At 36.4% G+C, this 23,640-nt stretch overlaps 1 protein-coding gene across 4 annotated transcripts in view; it reads left to right on the top strand.

The window, feature by feature from the left end:
- The first annotated feature begins 9,108 nt into the window (after window positions 1-9,108).
- The window catches only part of ltbp4 (latent transforming growth factor beta binding protein 4), a 114,532-nt gene continuing 100,000 nt past the window's right edge, over window positions 9,109-23,640 (top strand). For all 4 annotated transcript variants that reach the window (XM_073929728.1, XM_073929727.1, XM_073929726.1 and 1 more), the window contains exon 1: window positions 9,109-9,439. In XM_073929728.1, coding sequence (XP_073785829.1) covers window positions 9,243-9,439 — 197 coding nt within the window. In that variant the 5' untranslated portion in view covers window positions 9,109-9,242. The remainder of the gene's footprint in view (window positions 9,440-23,640) is intronic.

The following is a 23,640-nucleotide window of genomic DNA, read 5'->3' as shown; positions in this document are numbered from 1 at the left end:
AAAGTCCAAAATCAGTCTCTTTAAAATCTTCTCAGTGTTTGTCTTGAACCAACTCCCAAATCTCTTTCATATCTTGTTTGTGTTTATCTTAAAGCTGTGCACATCCAAAATGTGTCCAAATCCTCTTCAAAATCTTCTCAGTGTTTGCCTTGAAGCTGTTGTCCAGATTGTGCGCATCCGAAATAAGCACAAGTCGAGAAATCTCTCTGCAGAAATCAGCCTGTTGTCTCCTGTATCGCGACAGCAAACTGGTGCTGGAATGGAAAACGGGTCGACTTTCAATTGGAAATGATAAAGATTAAAGCGTGAAGTTGGAGACCAGATGGAAAGGGCCGCTTTGGAGGTCAGAGGCCAAAAAGCAGTGTGTTTATCCAGACGAGAGAGAAAAAGAGAGCTGCTGTGAAGGAGAGAGGACGCTTTGTGCTGGCTTTAAATATTGAGATCCCGTCTGACACAGTGTTACAGCATCCACAGTCAACGTCCGGAACAATTCCAATCCACAAATATCCTGGATTTGCCTTTAAAGTTTCTCTTTTGGATTGAGAATGTGTGCTCGGTGGTTATTTTCGCTCCTGTTTTGAAGTGCGCTCAGGTCTTTCCTCCAGACTTCATATTTTTGTCTGGCATCTTCCCTCGTAAGCTCTCAGTGTTGCTCAGAACCGCTCACTCTCTCTCCCTCTCTCGCACTCACTCACTCACTCACTCTCTCTCTCTCTCTCTCTCTCAGTTCAATCTGATTCGATTTGATTAAATTGAATTGAATTTGATTCAATTTAATTCAATTTAATTCAATTCAATTTTATTCAATTTGATTCAATTCAATTCCCTCTTTTATGGCATGACACATATAGGTAATGTTTCATATATTTCCAAAGCATACAGAGCAGAAATATAATGATAGTAACAACAATAGTGAAAATAATAACAACAGTAATATATTTTTAAAAATACATTCTTACTATTAAAAAATATTATATATTATCCTGCTGGATAAGTTGGGGGGGGGGTCACCTTTATTATAGTATAGGACACTGGAGATTTCAGACAGGAAAGCATTGAGAGGGAGGATCGGCAAATGACCTTGTGCCAGGAATCGAACTCAGGTCGTCGTGAGCACTTTAGTGCTGTATATGATGTTGCACAGTACCACTATAGGCCAGGGGTGTTCAAAGTCAGTCCTGGAGGGCCAGTGTCCTGCTGATCTTAGCTTAGGGTGCTTTCACACCTGTGAATGGATTCAGTTGTTCTGAAACAGACATTACAAATGTTACATTGTTGCTCTTTGCTCTTGGAGCGGTTCGCTTTCACATTGTAAAGTTTCTAATCGGACCAAAAGAGCTAAAACAGGTCACGTGCGAGTAAACTCTCCTCACATTGGTCAGAGTGTCAGGGTTTATTTTGCAGAGTCCGGCTCAGCTGTTAGGAGAGGTGGTGGTTTAGTGGGGATTGACAAGGCGCGCGACGTGTCTGAGGAGAGATGGGGTGGGGAGGGGTAAGAAGGGTGCGCGACGATGCATATTTGAGGACCGAGAGGGAGACGCGAAATTACTGGGAGATCATCACTCATTTGCGGGCATCCGGAGACTTGCGAAACTTCCCGCCCTACTCATAACTCTCTCTTCATATAGACCTTTTCATATAGACCTCATATACAGCGCAATTGCCCTGTTCACATATGCCAAACAAACCGCGCTAGCTGGGCAAATGAGACAGGTTCCGAAACAAAAGTGTAGGTGTGAAAGCACCCTTAAACTTGCTTCAACACACTGGCCTGGAAGTTTCTATAAGATCTTGATCAGCTGGTTCAGGTGTGTTTGATTAGGGTTGGAGCTAAACTCTCCAGGACATCAGCCCTCCAGGACCGAGTGTGGACACCGCTGCACTAGGCTTCTGGCATCGACTGGAAACTATATCAAGAAAGTGAGGGAAGTTTTCTGAATTATCTTCCATTACTCATTGTGTTTTGTGTATGTGATTGCAGAGATGAGTTGTGATGGCCTTACACACACACACACACACACACACACACACTCCCATGGCTCCGTTTTCTAGCTTCCGACTTAACCCATAATCCAACAGTAGCCAGTTGCTTAGCAACTGCCTCCAGGGAGACTTTTTCCGCATCAAAAGCAGGCGGCCTGAGACATGCGAGTCAGAAACCCGAGGCTGCATGAGGAGGAATGCAGCGGAGAGATAAAGCTGACACAGAGAAGACAGAGTCATAACATATGTCAGAAAAGAGGAGCGCAGGAGGCGGAGTCATGCCCGATTCCATCAAAACTCACCCTCCTTTATTTTTAGAGGAGAGCATGATGAAATATTCACTGACTGAAGCGCAACAGAAAACCAATGCAGGAGTCTCCAGGCGAGAGCGTACAGTACAGACTGACACTCGACATCCCGACTCCAGCAGCTACGCTCACTGTGTACAGTATCCACTTCACTGTATATGTAACTTACATTTTTGTGCATTATTCCTTCTCAATAAACAATTTCTGGCCAGTCAGATCAAATTTCTTTAATATGATGACAATGTCATGAACAATTTCGACTTATTATTTTTTTTTACCATTTAATGCTGGTTAAATTCACACACTGGTAACACACAACTGTGTTTTAACCTCTAATAACAGTGATTTCTGCATAATGTGTCCTCTTTAAGTTGTCAGTAATACACATTAACTGTTAGAAACTGAATTCTTATATATTTACGGTTGGAAATTTACTCAATATCTTAATAGAACATCCCTAATTTCATAATGAGTTTTGGAATAAACGAAAGATCTATCATTTTGACCTATTTATTTATTTATTCATTCATTCATTTCCCTAGTAGCAAACAATTCTGGCCCAGATTTGGCATAAAGCTGGGACATCAGGCATTCATCCGGCACTGGCATACAGCATGTGGGCCAACCATGGCCCGGGTTTGGCTGAGGTGGCACCGTCTTTATTGCGGCACACAAGATTTGGGCCAGATGTAAGAAGTAGTATTTGGCCCAGATTTAAAAATTGATTGTGGGCCACGTGAGTTTGGCCAGTCTTGACCCACATTTAAAATACATAAAAATAATTTTTGATTAAATAAATCAATTCTACCAATCAGGTCACTGAGAAAAAAACAAGGCCCATAGTGTGCCTAAAGCACAACGCTTCATAGGTTTATTAATTTCATTGCCATCATGACACACCAACCCAGTTCAGGCCCAGTTATGAGTTATTAACTTGGTTGAGACTTGGCCCAGATATGGTCTGTGTTTGGCTCTTGTCTGAAAGCCAGATTTGGTCCAGTCATGTACCGTAATTCACTTCAGCATGTGGGCCAAGCAAAACCTGATTGTGTGGGCCAGAGCTGGGCCAGAGAAATTTTGCTATATGGGTTATTTATTTATTAAGTCCATTCAACTTTACTCCTTCTTAAATTAAGATTAATGGCCGTTCCCCTCAATCAATCTTCATGTCTCTGTTCAGGAAGGCCCTTTGAAAGCTCCTGAGCTATTTGAGTCCCTGTAGAAACTCTCCGATGTCCAATACTCCATCCGAGGCTTCAGCTTGTGTTTCCATTCCTGATCTGAAGCCCAGAGTAAAACCAGCACAGAATAGCAGATGATGAAGGACTGAAGAAGGACTCTCCATTCATGCTGTGAAATATGACTCCTCTGGACATCACACACATGGACTCATACACACATGAGCTTCAGTCAGGGAAGAGAGGAAAACACGCAGCGTGTGTGAAGAACAGGAGTATGAGTCAGGAGGACGAGCTTGTGGTAAAATGAATCTCTATCTATCTATCTATCTATCTATCTATCTATCTATCTATCTATCTATCTATCTATCTATCTATCTATCTATCTATCTATCTATCTATCTATCTATCTATCTATCTATCTATCTATCTATCTATCTATCTATCCATCTATCTATCTATCTATCTTTCTATCTATCTGTCTGTCTGTCTGTCTGTCTGTCTGTCTGTCTGTCTGTCTGTCTATCTGTCTATCTGTCTATCTGTTTATCTGTCTATCTATCTATCTATCTATCTATCTATCTATCTATCTATCTATCTATCTATCTATCTATCTATCTATCTATCTATCTATCTATCTATCTATCTATCTATCTATCTATCTATCTATCTATCTATCTATCTATCTATCTATCTAACTATCATCTATCTTTCTATCTATCTATCTATCTATCTATCTATCTATCTATCTATCTATCTATCTATCTATCTATCTATCTATCTATCTATCTATCTATCTATCTATCTATCTATCTATCTATCTATCTATCTATCTATCTATCTATCTAACTATCATCTATCTTTCTATCTGTTTATCTGTCTGTCTATCTATCTATCTATCTATCTATCTATCTATCTATCTATCTATCTATCTATCTATCTATCTATCTATCTATCTATCTATCTATCTATCTATCTATCTATCTATCTATCTATCTATCTATCTATCTATCTATCTATCTATCTATCTATCTATCTATCTATCTATCTATCTATCTATCTATCTATCTGCAGTTCTGTTTTCTTTGGTGAAACATTTGCTTTGATAGTTACTGCCATCTAGTGAACATTCGGCCCATTAGCACCCCTTCCGCAAATACTGTTCTTTTTTATGAACTAAACACACAATTCTTGCACTATACCTAGGTATTTGGCATGCATTAGTTAAATACTGTTACTAATGTTTATTTTTTTTAAGTATTAGTAATATAGTAATATTATTAATACAGTTAAAGACAAATTATTCACCCTCCTGTGCTTTTCTTTGAAGTATTTCCCAAATGTTGTTGAACAGATTCAGGAATTTTTCACAGTATTTCCTCAAATATTATTTCTTCTGGAGAAAGTCTTATTTGGTTTATTTTGGCTAGAATAAAAGCAGTTCTTAATAAAAAATAAAAATAAAAAAACACTTTAAGGTCAATATTATTAGCCCCCTTAAGCAATATTTGTTTTGGATGGTCTACAGAATAAACCACTGTTATACAATGACTTGCCTAATTACCCTAACTCAGGGGCGGACTGGGACAAAAATTCAGCCCTGTCACTGTAGCCATACCAGCCCACATTACCACACCGACACAGCCCCACCCATGGACACGCGCATTCACTTTATATTTTGGTGTACAGATGGTGAAATAGTATGACATTCTTGCCAGAGTTTGATTACGTCCGGGTAACCTCGGATTGGGTCGGCCCATCTTGAAACCAGGTGGCCGTCGCTGGTTGGGCCTAATGCTTAACATTTATTATTATTATAACAATAATAAATATTAATATTATTATCATCATATTATCACATCTAGCATAAAATAAAAGCTGCCTGCATGTAAAAACATATAAAAAAATAATAATAAAAAACTGACCGGCCCACATTTAAAAATTGGTCCAGCCCTTTTGCCAGAATTGCCAGATGGCCAGTCCGCCCCTGCCCTAACTTTACCCTAATTACCCTAGTTAAGCCTTTAAATGTCACTTTAAGATGAATACTGGCATCTTGAAGAGTATCTTGTAAAATATTATTTACTGTCATCGTGACAAAGATAAAATAAATCAGTTATTAGAGATGAGTTATTAACACTATTATATTTAAAATATGTTGGAAAAAATCTTTGTTGCTTTAATTAAAAATTAGGGGCAAAAATTACAGGGTGGCTAATAATTATCCCTCACTTGTATGTGGTCTCTGACAGCATCAGCCCAGAGATGTGGATACTCCAGCAGCTCCTGTGCTTAAGGAAGCTCCGGTGTCAGAAACAGACAGAAAAGAGCCCGCAGAGAGAGTTTTCTGCCTGATTGGGGTCACCGCTATCATCCTCAATCTTCTAGTGTGGTGTTAGTCTACATTTACACCCCTGTGTGAAGAGAAGTTCATTACTGGACACCCAACACTAACCTTCAGACATCTGGACGTCCTCACTGCAGAAATGGAGGCTGCGTTTGTTTTTGTGAGCGGCCTGGGAATATACAGTACACATCATCTGCATTTGACTTGACAAATCAATGATGTTTAGAGATAAGCGTTAAAAATCATCTCTCGGTATGAATGTTATCAATTTTCTACATGCTGTTTTCTATGCATACTCTTCTACAATGTAATAAGAGAGTTTTTGTCTTGTTTCTAGTCCAAATATCTAAAGATTCAATAATCAGAAAGCATTTTCTAGACAAGCAAAACGATTATTGTCTTGTTTTCAGTTTTTTTCTACCTTAAAACAAGCTAAATAATCTGTCAATAGGCTAAAATGGTCTTGTCTTCGCTTTGACAAAAGCTTATTTTAATTGCCCCACTAGAAGACTAGTTTGTTTATTTTAAGGAAAAACTCACTTAATTTTGACTCTGAAATGAGGACAATAATTTTGGGTTGTCTAGAAAATGCTTCTTGATTTAGGAATTTTTAGATATTTGGACAAGAAACAAGACAAAAAACTTTAAGAAAAGACAATGGAGAGAAAGAGGAAAACATCACAACTGATTTCGAGCTTTTCACTTTCCTGTAAGTTGATTATAATACACCATGGAATAATAAAGGCCTCAATGACATCATGCTCAGAAAGTGACATCATTTTGGAGGGAAAATCACTGTGCTTTATCTGCCTTTGACATAACAAGTCAATGATGTTTAGAGATGGAAATCTGGTTAGCATTTAAAACGATCTCACAATAAGAGCGTTATCATTTTCTGTGTGTTGTTTTTTTTTGCATGCGTGCTCTTCTAAAGATGAAATGAATATCAACTCCTGTTTGGGACTTTCCTGTTATTTACTTGTAATATAACATTAAATAATAAAGGCCCCAATGACATCATACACAGAAAGTGACATCATTTTGAAGGAAAAATTGCTGTGCTTCCTCTGCTTTTGACGTTATAAATCAATGAATATCAGATTAGCATTTAAAATGATCTCCCACTTTGAATGTTATCGTTTTCTACGTGCTGTTTTCTAAGTGCATTCTCTTCTAAAAGTAAATGAAAATATACAACTTGTGTGTCAAACTTTGCACTTTCCTGTTAATTGCTTGTAATATACCTTTAAAAAATAAAGGCCCCAATGACATCATACTCAGAAAGTGACATCATTTTGGAGGGAAAACGACAACACACAACTTCAGTGAGTATTAGTGGTAGATTTGTTTAATGCTAGGGTATTTAAATAGACTGACTGACTTTAAATCATTCTGCTCTGTTTAACAATTAACTGATATTCTGATCTTTTAATGTGGACATGGAAAATAATAGTTTGTTAAACTGTAATTGGATGTTCAAGCTTACTTGTTTGTGAAGGCTACTCGTTGTTGTTAACTTTTTAAACTGAATTATTTAAAATGTTTACTGCCCAAAAAACTTTTATTAAAAAGAAAAAAAGAAGATTATTTATGGGTTTGAGTAACGTGTCTATTTTATTGTGAGACTTAATAACATTTCATGCAATTTTCAAATAAAAATGTTGTCATTTAGAGCATGTTTGCTCCCAGAAAAGGACATTTGGTCAGATTTTAAATGTTTTCATTTGTTATGATGGTGAAATCAGGGCGGCACGGTGGCTCAGTGGTTAGCACTGTGGCCTCACAGCAAGAAGGTCGCTGGTTCGAGTCCCGGCTTGGCCAGTTGGTGTTTCTCTGTGGAGTTTGCATGTTCTCTTTGCGTTCGATTGGGTTCCCTTCGGGTGCTCTGGTTTCCCCCAAAGTCCCAACACATGCACTATAGGGGAACTTATTAACTAAATTGGCCGTATTGTATGAGTGTGTTTTTTAATGCAAGTGTATGGGTATTTCCCAGTACTGGGTTGCAGCTGGAAGGGCATCCGCTGTGTAAAATATATGCTGGAATAGTTGGTGGTTCATTCCGCTGTGGCGACCTCTGATAAATAATGGAACTAAGCTGAAGGGAAATGAATGATTGTGAAATCAGGGTTATTCCACCTAATATTGAACTTATCTGATTTTATTTGTTTATTTATTTGCTTGTTTGTGCACAAGGCAATATTAGGTTTGCATTTGAATAACCATTTCTGTTGGATTTTGTAAACTAATGTCACAATTTACTAATATGTTATCATTTAGAGCCTTTCTTTATTCATTCATTCATTTTATTTTCGGATTAGTCCATTTATTAACCAGTGGTCACCACAGCGGAATGAACCGCCAACCTATCCAGCACATGTTGCATGCAGCAGATGCCCTTCCGGCTGCATCCCACCACTGGGAAACATCCATACACACTCATTCACACACATACACTCTGGACAATTTAGCCTACCCAATTCCCCTATAGCACATGTGTTTGGACTGTAGGGGAAACCAGAGCACCCGGAGAGAACATGCAAACTCCACACAGAAATGCCAAATGCCACTGCGCCACCGTGCTGCCAGCCTTTCTTTATTAATACTAATAACCATTTACTATTTTTATTCGCAAAGTTGATTAAATTATAAGAAATATAGAATAAAATAAATACTAACATTTTCCTTAAAAACACTGAGAATTTTAAAGTGCTCCCTTAATTTTCTCCTTAGCTATATATTCCTAACATGCACGATCTGTCATATATATCATATCTAATACATTATTTGTATTTATTAAATAAGAAATACATAAAAAAAAATTGACTTTCTTAAATAGCTAAACAACGCTTTTTATTATTGGTTCAAGCTAAACATGCAAACAAAGTGGTTCATACTTACAATATTACTCAATGTCATCTCAAGGTTGAGTTTTAATATAGGTTAACACAATATGCATAGCTAAACCATGCACACAAGCGTTTTCTGCTGCAATTTTGTTGTAATAAAACTCTCCCAATTGTCAAAGAGAGATAAAAGTCTTTTAAAATCGTTATCTTCTTGAAATATGCAACGATTATACATAGTTAATCCCCGCTGCTGTACTATCTCTCCGTTAAAATGCCACAAGAAAACGAGAAGCTCTCCATCATCTTAAGATGTTTGGTTTCTAATGTTTATCTATGCGCCACGCTCCTCACGCACCGCTCCGATCTGAGCTCTGATTGGCTGTCTTCTGTAGACGGCACAGGGCGCGCTCTGATTGGCTGAAAGTTCTCCACGCGTCTCTTTCATTGATGTGAGTGTGTGTAGAGAGCAGAGAGGATCGTTTCACCGCAAAACTCACTCACTCAATCATAAAAAAACTCACTCAGTCATAATAAAGACCGTGCTAATCGCGTCAGACTCGTCACGAGCTCGGGAATAACGATGTCAGGACTGTGGAGGCTGTCATTCTGCGTGTCTGGGAGTTTGTTTATAACTTTTCTTACCCTGGCGATGTCGAGCTCCTCATCCGTCAGTCATAAGTCTCTCCAGATCAGTCATCAACCTATTTATCCTCCACAAAACAGGAGCAAAACACACAGATACAGAAACCACAGCAGAATACACATCGATTTAAAAGGGTAAGTTTGTTTTATGAAGTCATGTCGGAAGCCCTTTATGTAGAAAAAACTACTAATAATGTGATTAATATTATAGTAAATAGCTACTGTAATGTTTTGAACCATGTAGTAAAGTACTTCTTCTTTGGTAATACAATAATATGGTAATATAAGCTAATTATTTAATGCAATATACTTGATAACTAAAATCTACTGTAATAAAAACCAATATTAAAGTGTTTATTACAGTTTATCAGTTCATTATAGTTACTGCACATCAATTTAAAAGGGTAAGTTTGTTTTATGAAGTCATCTTTGAATCCCTCATGTAAAAAACTGCTAATAATGTGATTGATATTATAGTAAATAGCTACTGTAATGTTTTGAACCATGCAGTAAAGTATTTCTGCTTTAGTAATACAATAATATGGTGATATAAGCTAATTATTTAAAGCAATATACTTGATAACTAAAATGTAGTGTAGTAAAAACAATATTAAAGTGTTTATTACAGTTTATCAGTTTATTATAGATACTGCACATCAATTTAAAAGGGTAAGTTTTTTTATGAAGTCATCTTTGAATCCCTCATGTAAAAATACTAAAAATGTGTTTAATATTGTAGGAAATAGCTACTGTAATGTTTTTGAACCATGCAGTAAAGTACTTCTTTGGTAGTACAACAAATATAGTGATATAAACAAATTGCTTAATGCAATATGCTAGATAAATAAAATTTACCACACTTTACTGTAGTAAGAACCAACTCTAAAGTGTTTATTACAGTTCATTATTGATTTTAAAGGGTAAAAGTTTGTTTTTGAAGTCATCTAGGAAGTTCCTCAACTAAAAAACTACTAATAATGTTGTAATTGTTAAATAGACTACTATATCGAACCATGCAGTAAAGTATTTCTGCTTTGGTAATACAACAAATATAGTGATATAAGCTAATTATTTAATGCAATATACTTGATAACTAAAATGTACTGTAATAAAAACAAATATTAAAGTGTTTATTACAGTTTATCAGTTCATTATAGTTACTACACATCAATTTAAAAGGGTAAGTTTGTTTTATGAAGTCATCTTTGAATCCCTCATGTAAAAAATACTAATAATGTCATTAATATTATAGTAAATAGCTGCTATAATGTTTTTGAAAACCAACACTAAAGTGTTTATTACAGTTCATCATCGATTTTAAAAGGTAAAGGTTTGTTTTTGAAGTCATCTAGGAAGTTCCTCAAGTAAAAAACTACTAATAATGTAATAATTGTTATATAGACAACTATTTCGAACCATGCAGTAAAGTACTTCTGCTTTGGTAATACAACAAATATAGCGATATAAACAAATTACTGAATACAATATGTCCATAAATTATACTAGAAAACTAAAATGCACCACACTTTACTGAAAATGTCTGTTTGCTGATACAGGAATCTGAGCAAAGTCAATTTAATAGGCTAAGTTTATTTTATGAAGTCATCTTGGAAGTCATTTAAAAATACTAATAATGTAACAATTATTATGGTAAATAGCCACTGTAATGTTTTTGAACTATGTAGTAAAGTACTTCTACTTTGGTAATGCAACAAATATAGTGATATAAACAAATTGCTTAATGCAATCAGTTTGCTGATACAAAAACCACAGTAGAATACACATCAGTTTAGCAGGGTGTCTTTTATGTCTTCAGGAGTATTTGGTCTCTTGTACAAAATACAAATAATGTAAATAATAATATTCATTATAGTAAATACTAAACTGTACCACACTTTACTGCAATAAAAATCTAAACTAAAGTGTTTTTTAAGGTTTATATATATATATATATATATATATATATATATATATATATATATATATATATATATATATATATATATATATATATATATATATATATATATATATATATATTATGTTTTGAACCACATAGTAAAGAACTTGACAAAATCTGCTGTGGTAATACAGCAAATAGATATAAACAAATTACTTTATACAATAAGTTTTACACAACTTTATGGATAATAAAAATGTACTCTATTTAGACACACCACTAAAATGCACCACAGTTTACTGTAGAAAAAAAAACAATACTAAAGTGTTTATTGAATTAATTCGCAAGGTCAGTTGTTTAATTAATCTGTTGAAGTAATTTTGTGGTAATACAACAACCATATGTAAGCAACTTACTTACTTAAACAGTTAATTCACCCAAAACTTGACTCACTATTTAGTCACCCAAACTAAAATGCACCACAGTTTACTGTATTACACTGTATTTACTGTTTACAGTTAAACTTTTGTGATAATAACAACTAGCGTGATATAAACTTATTTACTTACTTAAAGGGATAGTTAACCCAAAAATGAAAATTGACTCACTATGAATGTAACCAATACTAAAGTTTTATTTAGTTGCATTATTCTATTAAACTATAGCGATATAAACAAAGGAGATTCACCCAAAAATGTAGTCATTATTTAGTCACCCTAAATACTAAAATCACCACAGTTTACTGTAGTAAAAATCTAACCCGGGCTCATTGTGGAAACGTAGCCCCGCGGACTTTTCTGGAGGCTGCGAAATACGTCCCGGGAGGTACGTAATCGAGCAGTTTTTGTTTTCGCGAATCGGCGAGAGGCTGCTGTGCGCTCTTTCGCATCTCGGACGCCTCTCAGGAGCGTGCGCCGTTCGCGTCTGCGCTGTTCTCTCATGAAAAGCTGCCGGAGGCCGCTGTAGAGCGGCCGTCCGTCCGACTGACTGGCTGAACGACTGAATGACCGGCCAACCTAGCCGCCTTCCTCCTCCTCCTCCTTCCCTAAACCCAAGCGACGATTTGCAAAAGCCGTCCAGAAAAAAAAGCAAAAGCCCTCGTCTGATTTTCACCGCGTTTTCGGATCTCGCCCCGTCACAAACTCGTTCGCTTTTATTTTTTTGGATTCTGTTTTTCATCTTACCTGATTTCTGGAACCGCTCTTCCCCGGACTCGATCCCGGTCGTCGCCGTTGCCGGCTCCTCCTTCGGGCCTCCGCTCTGCCGAGCTAAGCGGACAAACTGGTTGAGGCGGGAAAGCCCTCCACACGGAGGTGAGTTGGCGAGCGCGAAGAGGAGGAGTGGAGCGGCGTCACACCGCCCCGCAACGTTCGCTCGATAAAAAAAACAAAACACGGCCATACGTACCTCCAGCCACGTAAATCGCGGTCTCCAGAAACATCCGCAGGGCTGCGTTTCCAGAATGAGCTTGGGTTGTAAAAATCAATAATTAATTAAATTAATCTTTTGTGGTAATAAAACAACTATAACAATATAAATAACATACTTAAAGGGACAGTTCACCCAAAACTGTAAGTGTACTCACTATTTAGTCACCCTACTAAAATGCACCACAGTTTACTGTAGTACCCATAGACTACTACTACTTTAGTACCCATACTAAAGTGTTTATTTGATCAGTTCATCAGTTCAAATAACCTGTTGTGGTAATTTTATGATAATACAACAACTATAGTGATATAAACAACTTACCTAAAGGGCTAGTTCACCCAAAATGATATGTACTCACTATTTAGTCAAGAGGTCATAAAGCTTTATAAGTTTCTTTAGCCGGTTGTGTTGATGCGTGAGAACCTTTTATTCGTCTTTGACCGCATGTTCAACTGCTTGTAAAAGAGTTGTCTATTTCACCACACATCTCATGCTCATCTTGACCTGGCATCAAAAGTGTTGCACTTCCATCTTCACAGCTGCTCTCCGTTTTACATGCACTTTACGTCAGCTCTTTATCCGAGCAGAATGACATGAAAACACTGCTCTGTCTTTGTTCACAGTCAGCACTCGGTCAGATGTTTCTCTAGACTTACACCGGAAGTGTTGATCCTTCAAGCAATGAGAGGAATTCCCGATTATCCTGAAAGTTTGAGACTTAGTGACTGGTCATTGTAAGCCGTAACAGAGCAGGAAATTACTTACCCTTCTTTTCACATTCATTTGGAGGCGGCCAGAATGCCACTGAACCTTTGTAAGAGTTCATCAAGGATGCGCCGCTGCTCGTCTGTAACAATCCCACCTCCGTCACACTTCATTGTGCTGCAGGTCAACCGAGGACATTGACTGTGGAAACATGTCAGTTTTGGGGCATTGGGGGGATATGGGAGTGTTTAAAATGAGCCTATTATGCAAAAAATCAATTTTATAAGGAGTTTAAACACTGTGTGTGTGAATATAAGCAGCTTCTAGTAGTAAAAATTCATTAATTGTGTTTTTTTTTTTTTTAATTCAGACAGTCAAACACTTTGATTGACATTCCCCCTTTGTACGTGTCATCAGAGCAAAAGCCCCGCCCACTAGTGTCCATCATGATAATGAGAATTGTAACTCACTGTTAGTGTTATTGTCATCGTCATTATCATCATTAATATTTTATTTATTACGCAAATATCAAGTCATTACAGAATTAGTTAGATAGTTGTTTCTGGTTTTTGTTAGTCCTGATCGATGTTGTTTTCAAATACAATAAATCCCTTAATATACGATTTGCAGTAATGCGCATTCATTTTTAAGTTGGGAGCACCGGTGCTACCAAGTAAAAAGGGTGATTTCGAGTCCTGTACTAAACCGTATTTATTAATTTTGCCATGGGTAGTTTTCTAATTTATTTATTACTATTTAAAAATAGCTAGAAAACGTTGCTCTAAATAATTTTGACTAATGCAGTATCATTTTAAACATTTAATATTGAACGTATTACAGGAAAACATAAACAATCCCATTTATTATACAAGTCCTGTGCTGAATTGAATAGTCAAGCTTACTTTGATTTGCTCATATATGTCTTGTGCATCTGTTAAGTGACTCTATTTACATTTTAAGTCATTACAGTATTTAACTATATCATAATTGGCTTTTATTGTAGCTCAGTAATAAAACAAAGAAGCAAAAAGGTTATTTTAAATTCGAAATGACGATTACTAAGGCAGTGTTTCTCAACTGGCGGGAACATTTTCAGTGGGTGGTGGAGTGTGTGGTCAAAAAAAACAAAAAAGTTTAATTTTTAACTTATTTTGCTTATATAAGACTTATTTTGAAATGCACGAGCGACAACTGTACGTTTGACATGTGAAATTTCATTTAATTATAGCAACAAATATGTCGAAGCGCAAGTATGACCCCGAATATGTAAAGTATGGATTTACATATAAAAAAAAGGCTTCAAACCTCAGTGTGTCATATGTAGTGATGTGCTCTCACAAGAGCACTTTTAGAAACCAAACATTTGTCATTTTTACTTTGTAATATTTCAATATTTTAAGACATTTTGTTAAATGAAAATAATGAAATATTGATTATTTGTAAGTCTTGGTGATTTTCTTATGATTTATTTGTCCTTACTTGTGGATGTTAACAAATAAACTAAAATTAATTATAATTCCTAAAATTTTATTATAGTTCCTTAAAATTTGGGCCGTGGGTTGATGACCACGTAAAAATGTGTGTCCCATGGCCAAACCAGTTGAGAACCACTGGTCTAAGGCAGGGGTGTCAAACTCAATTCCTGAAGGGCCGCAGCCCTGCACGGTTTAGTTTTAACCCTGCTCAAACACACCTACCTGTAGGTTTCAAACAAGCCTAAAGGAATCAATTAGTTTGATCAGGTGTGTTTAATTAGGGTTGGAACTAAACTGTGCAGAGCTGCGGCCCTTTTGGAACTGAGTTTGACACCTGTGGTCTAAGGCATTCACCCCAACCACCTCCCCATCATTTTCCCTCTCTTTTCAGATGGGATGGCGGGCAAATTCATAGGTTACCAAAGGCCTACTTTAGGTGGTACCAACTACTGTAGAGACATCAGAGACTCATTTTACATCTTGTATAAAGGGGCATAATATAAAGTGCAATTGAAAGGTTTAAATAGGTAAAAAAAAAGTTAATTATGTTAGGATAATTACCAGGCAATTCATTGTATGACAGTGAGTAGGTTTACATGGACACCAATAATCCAATTTTAATACAATTAAGACAATTCTCGAACTAAAGAGAAATAAAAACTAAGACATACTGTGAGGGAAACCGGAGCACCCCAACACGGGGAGAACATGCAAACTCCACACAGAAATGCCTACTGACCCGGCTGAGACTCGAACCAGCGACCTTCTTGCCGTGAGGCCACAGTGCTAAGCAGAAATGAATAACTTTAATTGTTTAACTGTAAAATAAATTAATGACAAATAGTCAAGACAGCAAGTATGCTTATGTTGCTTTAACTAATTTTAATAGGTTAATCAAGTTTCAAAAAACATTTTAAAGTTATAATTATAGTTTAACCCTTTAAGACCAAAACAGCCGTCCGAGGCTAAACATAAGTAATGTTCTTAAATCTTTAATAACTTTTGATCCGCTGAACCGATCCGTACAATTCAAAGATTGACATGAAGAAGGGAGTCTCAGCTTTTCACCGCTGTAATACATTACATTCACCTTCTGAGGCTCCGGAATTAGTGTGGTTACGTCATCAAATGTTGACAACGCTGATTTGACAAAGGAACGCTCGTGGCTTGTGTCTCCAGACGAACCAGACGTGATGCATTGATGCATTGTCCCTCCTCCATGCCCAGATTGGTTCAAACTCGCTCTCTCTCAACCAATAAGCATATGTTTCGCTTTGTGGACTACGAATCAGCTATTTAAACAACCCCAAATGAGAAATAGGCTGTACATTTGCGCACGGCTAAATGAAACGCAAAAAAAAATAAAGTTTTGAGTGAAATAATTCTCATACTAAGTACTTTTGCATGCACAACAGCACAAAAACATGACAAAACAGTGACACAGCAAAGACAGAGTGCTGGCCTTGCTGTTTTCAAAGGACGCAAATGGCGGTGCGGCTGTTTGTCTGCAACGCAAGTTGGGAAGCAGCAGGGTCAACACCATATCCATGCTGGCACACAAAACCTAAGGATGATCCATATTGAATCTAGTTTAGTTTTGTAACTATTTATAGTATAGTAAATATTTATATCTATTTTTACTGAGGATTTGCACCATGTTTATTTCGACTTTGATGCATTATTTCTTATTTTCCTATTTTTTATTTGTTCAGTGTAAGCGGTGTTGTTTGTGGTAACTGAAAATATTTTACTTGGAAAAAGTCAAATTTGCTTCAGTGTTCTGTTATTTTGTAACAATCTTTCTGTTTAGTTCATTCCCAGAACTTTTGGGCAAATACATTGTCAGTAAATAAATGCATCTCCCCCCCCCCCCCCCCCCCCATTGAAAAACGCCTTGGAATAAATAAATTGCTATAAACAATAAACATAAAACATAAAGCATAAAACATCATAGCATGTGTTTCTAAAGAAAAAAAAAAACTTCATGAGGTTTTGTTTGTAATAACTAGAAAATGTCACTTTTTTAAAAATCGTTTCTGGAAAATTATGTAATATTTTCTGTCTGTTCATATGTTTTTGGACCAAAAAATATTTTAGACTGGACCTTTAAATGATACAGATTGAAGCTTCAGGTTCTCCTGTCTAAAATAATACATGACACTTGAGGCTGACTGCTAAAATAACAATAAAACTGCTTTAAAATAATAATAATAATAATAGTAATAATAATAATAATAATATAGGCCCATTAGGTGCCCATATAAATACCTCTAGGTCTTAAAGGGTTAACTTAATATTTGTGGTCAGTTTGATTGATATAAGTTGAGATGACTAGAAAAGTTCATTTGATTCAACAACAACAACAAAAAAATGAAGGCAGCAATCATTTTTTTACAGTGTATACTGGCTTTAGGATATAACGCAGAGAATAACACATCTGTTCACTGCCAGCTGCTTTTGCACCCACATGTATTTCATTCTCACACCCTACATCCAAACCATTTTCCCTTTGTGAGCAGAATGCAAAGAAACAAGGCAGTGTATAACGCTTTACATCGTCCAAATCAGCAAACCTCTGCACCTCCAACACATTACTGCCTCTAGAAGCCATAAAACAACTATTGTAAATGAACTTTTACATATCACAAATGTGATTTACTTTCGTATATTGCGAAAAGAAAAGGATGTTTATAGTTTTCTGCTTGGCCCCGGCTCTTTTTTCCAGCCCCTCGTATAACAGAGAAGCCTCAATAAAAGCTCAAGCGTGCTCCTCGAGGTCAAATATGTGGGTTAACGGCTGGATTATCACAAAGCTCCCACTTTTTTTGCTTGGCACCTCCGTGAAGGAGGATATAATTGTGTTTTTGTCTCCCTTAGAGGTTTCGGAGGTGTGAAAGGCTCTGTTGATGCGCTCTGAAATAAAGCCGTTTTCTGTGTTTGGCCTGAACTGTTGAACCTGCATTCGGCCTGTTAGCATTACTGAACACTCTCCTTCTCTTTATTTCACATGAACGTGTCCTAATATTGTGAACAACTAGGCTTGACATGATATCTATGGTATCTAATGTTTTGTTTTTGATATATTGCATCAAAGTATATCGCGATTATTTCGATCAGTGTCAGGTCTGGCTCTAATGGGATCCTCTCAGCTCTGTAAACATCACTCACATCTCCTTCAGAATGTATCGTTTAGGTGTCAAATCCACATTAAAACCCAGAGCCGATGGCAACTTTCCATTCTCTCAGTGCAGAAACTTCCCTATTTGGGTCTAATAGGGGCCCGAGTGAAGGGTCAAGGCCTTTATTTAGAGACCAGACCCACAGACGGGCAGTAAAAGGTCTCAGTGTTATGAGACATCCCAGCGTAGCTTCACTTTAAAGGGACTGTTCGCTCAGAAATGCACTCATTTACTCAAGCCATGTTTTTCTTAAACCAATATGGATTTTTTTTACATACTGTATAATGCAAAAGAGAAAAAGAGTGCACGGGTATCACATTTGCATGCAAAAACAATTAAATAAGGAGCTTTCAAGGAAAAATAATCACAAATGCCAACAAGCTTTAGTTGTAGTGGTCGACTTGTGTGATCACAAGATTAAAAAAAACCTACAAAGAACAGGTCTATTCAAGGGGATTATGAAAAGTACACTTGAAGTACATTATAAGTCAGAATTATTAGCCCACCTTTGATTTTTTTTATTTTTCTTTTTAAAATATTTGCCAAATGATGTTGAACAGATTCAGGAAATGTTCACAGTATGTCTGATAATGTTTTTTCTTCTGGAGAAAGTCTTGTTTGTTTTATTTCGGCTAAAATTAAAGCAGTTTTTAAATTTTTTAAACACCATTTTAAGGATAAAATATTAGCCCCTTTAAGCTTTATATATTTTCGATAGTCTACAGAACAAACTATTATGATTAGAAATGTGTTGAAGAAAATCTTCTCTCCGTTGAACAGAAATTAGGGGAAAAACTAAACAGGGGGGCTAATAAGTCTCACTTCAACTGTATGTAATTATATGTCAGTATGGCTCAAAGGCCCCAACTCAGAGCCTATGTAGGCTTTAAAATCACACTTACAGTAATTATACTTGTCTTGTAATGACAATATCAATATTTTGATTCATATGTACTTGTTTCTAAGTGTACTTTGAAGCTATTATCATTTAAATACCCTTTTTTTCCACATAATTGTACATAATTTATATAGGAGAGAGTCAGCTCTGGGGTGAAATGCTGTAGATTTTTGCGATATTGAATGTTGAAACTTTTGATTATGGGGATTTTTATTTTATTTAAAGTATACAGGTATATTTCAGGTATAAATATGAGTTGTGCTAACATAATAGTATACTTAAAATACAAATTGATAACATTAAGAAATGGTAGCCAGAATTTTACAGTTAAAAATACAGTGAAATAAATACTAAATTGGGGTTTATTTTCAATTCTAAGTAAACAATTTCTTGACAGATGCATAAACAAATGGCATTGTTTTAAAAGAAAAATATAAAAACTGTTATTATAGTTACGTTTATTAACATTTATAATTAATAATAATATAATCGTTGCATGATTTCTTGAAACCAGTGTAATTAGATGGACACATCATCAAATTTTGTGGAACAATCGCCTTACAGTAAGAAAGTCGCTGGTTCGAGCTTCGGCTGGGCCAGCTGGCATTTCTGTGTGGAGTTTGGATCACAGTGTGTTGGCGTGGGTTTCCTCCGGGTGCTCCGGTTTTCCCCACAAGTCCAAACACATGCGCTATAAGGTAATTGAATAAACTAAACTAGCCATAGTGTATGAGTGTGAATAATGTGTATGGGTGTTTCCCAGTATTGGCTTGCAGCTGGAAGGGCATGCGCTGTTTAAAAAATATGCTGGATAAGTTGGCGGTTCATTCCGCTGTGGCGACCCCTGATGACTAAATGAATATTTTCAATTCTGTGTGAACAATCCCTTGAAAGATGCATAGACAAACACAAATATGCATGTTATTTTCAGTTATATTGTCCCTGTTTTAAAGAAAAGTCATGTAAAAATGGACTATTATGAATTTGCAAGTACTATTGCAATTATTTTCGTATTATTAATTTTAAGCACAATTAAACGTACACATAAGATTAAAAATGAAAATTGCTGTTATACAATAGCTTGCCGAGTTAACCTAATTAACCTAGTTAAGCCTTTAAATGTCGCTTTAAGCTGAACACTAGTATCTTGAACAATATCTAGTCTAATATTATTTACTGTCATCATGACAAAGATAAAAGAGTTATTATAGATGAGTTATTAAAACTACACTCTTAAAAGAAACTGTTCTATATAGAACCAAAAATGGTTCTATCAAGCGCTTCATATATGGAACCCCAAAAAGGTTCTAAATAGAACCATTTTAAGGGTTCATTAAATAGAACCCCAAATGGTTCTTTGAATTCAAGTTACATGGTTCTATTTAGAACCATTTGAGGGTTCTTTATTTATTATTGAATTAATGTTATTTATTATTGAATAAAAAATGAAACCAATGCAGAAAATTCTAATTGTTTAAATTTAAACAATAATATTTCTAATTTAAATAATATTTCAAATTGCACCTCTGCGTACTTTGTATAAGATCTACCTCTAACATTTTACATTTTATTATTTAATTAGTAAACATAATTAACAGCTTAATGACATTCAACAATATAATTCTAATGATTTCACTTTTTAATAAACATTTGTAAGCTTGTGTATATATATATAAATTATAATTTATATAATTTATTATAATAATTAATTAATTTTTTTAATGTACTAACATACCTGAATGATGAAGCTGAAATAGTGGACTTCTCCTTTCGAAAAATTAACCGTCAGACTTGAGGGTCTTCAACACCAGTCCATGACGATGTCCTTGTCAATGGCGTCACCAGAGGGCTTTTTTTATGATTATTAGTTTAAAATAAATCATTAAACCATAAAAAAATGTTACTGCACAGTCTAAATAAATTGGTTATTTTATTTATTTCACAAAATAATTTGTCAAAAATGTTAAACATTGAGTATATATAAACTAAGCCTATAAGTTATATGCTAATGTTCGAACCTGCATGAAAAAAATCCCATCATACTGTACACTGATTAAGTTTTTGACCATAACATTCATTTTATTAGGTTTTGACTCAAAAAGCTTTGTCTCTCTGTGTTATAGCTTATAATTATTGTATAATCTTTACTACATAATTATGTTATGATTAAAAAATTATAGAACCATTTTAATCAAAAAGGTTCTTTGCACTCAAAGGGTTCTAAATTGAACCATTTTTTGAGTAAAAGGTTCTACTGGCCAACTATAGAACCCCAAGGTTCTATATAGAACCTCAAGAAACCTTTTTTTAAAGAGTGTATTAGGTTTAGAAATGGTAAACAGAAATTTGGGGGAAAATATACAGGGGGGCGAATAATTCAGGAGGGCTAATGATTTTGACTTCAACTGTATTGATTTATTTAGGGATTCCAGCTGAATCCTTCAATCTGTGTGTGCTAAATTATCCATGAGACCTCTTAGAAGGTTACAGTTCCTTCTGATTTCTGCATCGGCTCTGTCTCAAACAGTTCAACTGCTGCTCAGATATCAGCCACTTCATCCGATGGGATCCAACAGTGTCCAGCAGAAGCCATACAATACATGCACATACTGTAACTAATCAGCAAATCCCCCCGGACTTTCCAGAAGGGTCAGTTTTATACACACTGTCTGTGGCGTTCAGGATAGGATATATGCACAGCTAGTGTTTTTTCCCCTACTGATAAACGTCCGGTGAAAGGTTAATGTGACTATTTTCAATTTCAGTCAGTTCCTTTTACAGCGTCAATGTTGTAATGTGATTAAAATATAATCAGCTAAATAGACTTAAGCATTCATTTAGTTGTTCAAGCGTAAAATGAGATGAAAAGCCATTTAAATGCAAGCACCGTCAGGAGCAGCAGGCGATTACTCCAACTCCATTGAAAATACTGTGGCAAAATAAATGTTCCTGTTTTAAAGACACGATGCAGAGCAATGTCATTTAATGCAAGTCTTCCTGCATAGTCTGAGACCCACTTTATATTGTATAGCAATCAGGCACTGAAGATTGTTGATTTTCTTAAAGAAACAGACCTTAAAAGTTTCACTAGTCATGTCAAAGCAGTAAGTAAATCAGCATACTATTGTAACTTAGGCCAGCTAGTGTGTGCTGTGCAGGTAAACCTCACTCCGCTGACCTCTAAAGGTGCTCTAGCGACAGATGCTAGAGGCCATGGTCTTCAGCCTTCTTGTTAGAGCAACCGACTCCCATGCGGAAGGTCGCCGGTTCGATACCAGCTCAGAGGGGGTTGGGTGGTGTAGAACCGGTGGGGTTACATTGGTGCCATGACCCGGATGGGAGTAAGGTTTACGAGGGTAAGTGTAGCCAGCTAGTGAAGTGCTGTGCAGGTAAACGTCTCTCCGCTGACCTTTAAAGGTGCTCTAGCTACAGACGTTAGAGGCCATGGTCTTTAGTCTTCTTGGTAGAGCAACCGACTCCCATGCAGAAGGTCGCCGGGTAGATCCCACATTGGAGCGGGTTGGGTGGTGTAGGACCGGCGGGGTTACACTATCATCTCAAAAACATTGCAGGAATCAGATGCTTTGTTTCCAGTGAAGACTTAGAGAAACTTGTTCAGGCTTTTATCAGCAGCAGGGTGGATTACTGTAACAGCCTCCTCACAGGCCTTCCCAATAACAACTCATCCAGAACGCTACGGACAGGATTCTGACTAGCAGCAGGAAATCAGAGCACATCACTCCTGTTCTCAGGTCTCTACACTGGCTCCCAGTTACATTCAAAATAGAGTTTAAAGTATTATTACTGGTCTATAAATCACTAAATGGCCTAGGACCTCAATACATTACAGATATGCTCACTGAGTACAAATCACTCAGATCTTTAGGATCAAATAAACTAGAAATTCCAAGAGTTCAGTCAAAGCAGGGAGAATCAGCTTTCAGCCACTATGCCCCCCGCTGCAGGAATCAGCTTCCAGAAATGATCAGACGTGCTCCAACATTAGGCGTGTTCAAAACAAGACTGAAAACACATCTGTTTAGCTGTGCCTTTACTGAATGAGCACTGTGCTGCGTCCGACAGCTCACACTACTATGTTTTTTTTTTCTGTTTCATCATCTTATAACCTATTTTAACACATTTTATCTGTTTTGTCTTTTTTTATTCTTAATTTTATAATTCTTATTATTTGTTTTTATTTTCTTACACTTGTCTCTTTTATTCTTGTTTATGTAAAGCACTTTGAATTGCCACTGTGTTTGAAATGTGCTATATAAAGAAACTTGCCTTGCCTAAATTTTGTAATGTCATGCAGTTCACTGGATGTGCTTGCACTGGGTTGCTGAAAACTAAAAGTCCTTTTGCATATACCCTGTTGGCTCTTGTGTTCATCCACTAATTGCCTTTTCTCCCAAAAGCCAGTAGATAAACAGATGTGGCGCAGGAGTCTGAAGAAGACTCTTAATCCAGTTTACCCAGTCAACGCCGCTGTGGGAAAAACAATATTTCTCATGTGCATGGGCACAGAGAGGCCCGATGAGGGGGGCGTCTATAACAAACTCGCACCCCCATTCATTTTTATTCATCGCCGCTATTTGTCCAGGCTGAATGCAACACGGGGTGAAGGGTCAGCTTAAACCCAAGGCTATTCACTCTGCCCAATGCATCTTAAGGGGCCCTGGCCACGGATTGTAAGTCTTGTAAAGATGTGCTTTCAGGAGTGGTTCAGTTCTGATCGTGCCGGACAC

This window comes from Danio rerio, chromosome 18, assembly GCF_049306965.1.
Source record: "Danio rerio strain Tuebingen ecotype United States chromosome 18, GRCz12tu, whole genome shotgun sequence".
Taxonomy (NCBI): domain Eukaryota; kingdom Metazoa; phylum Chordata; class Actinopteri; order Cypriniformes; family Danionidae; genus Danio; species Danio rerio.
The sequence above is the reverse complement of the archived record's forward strand: the minus strand, read 5'-3'. Positions and strand labels throughout refer to the sequence as shown.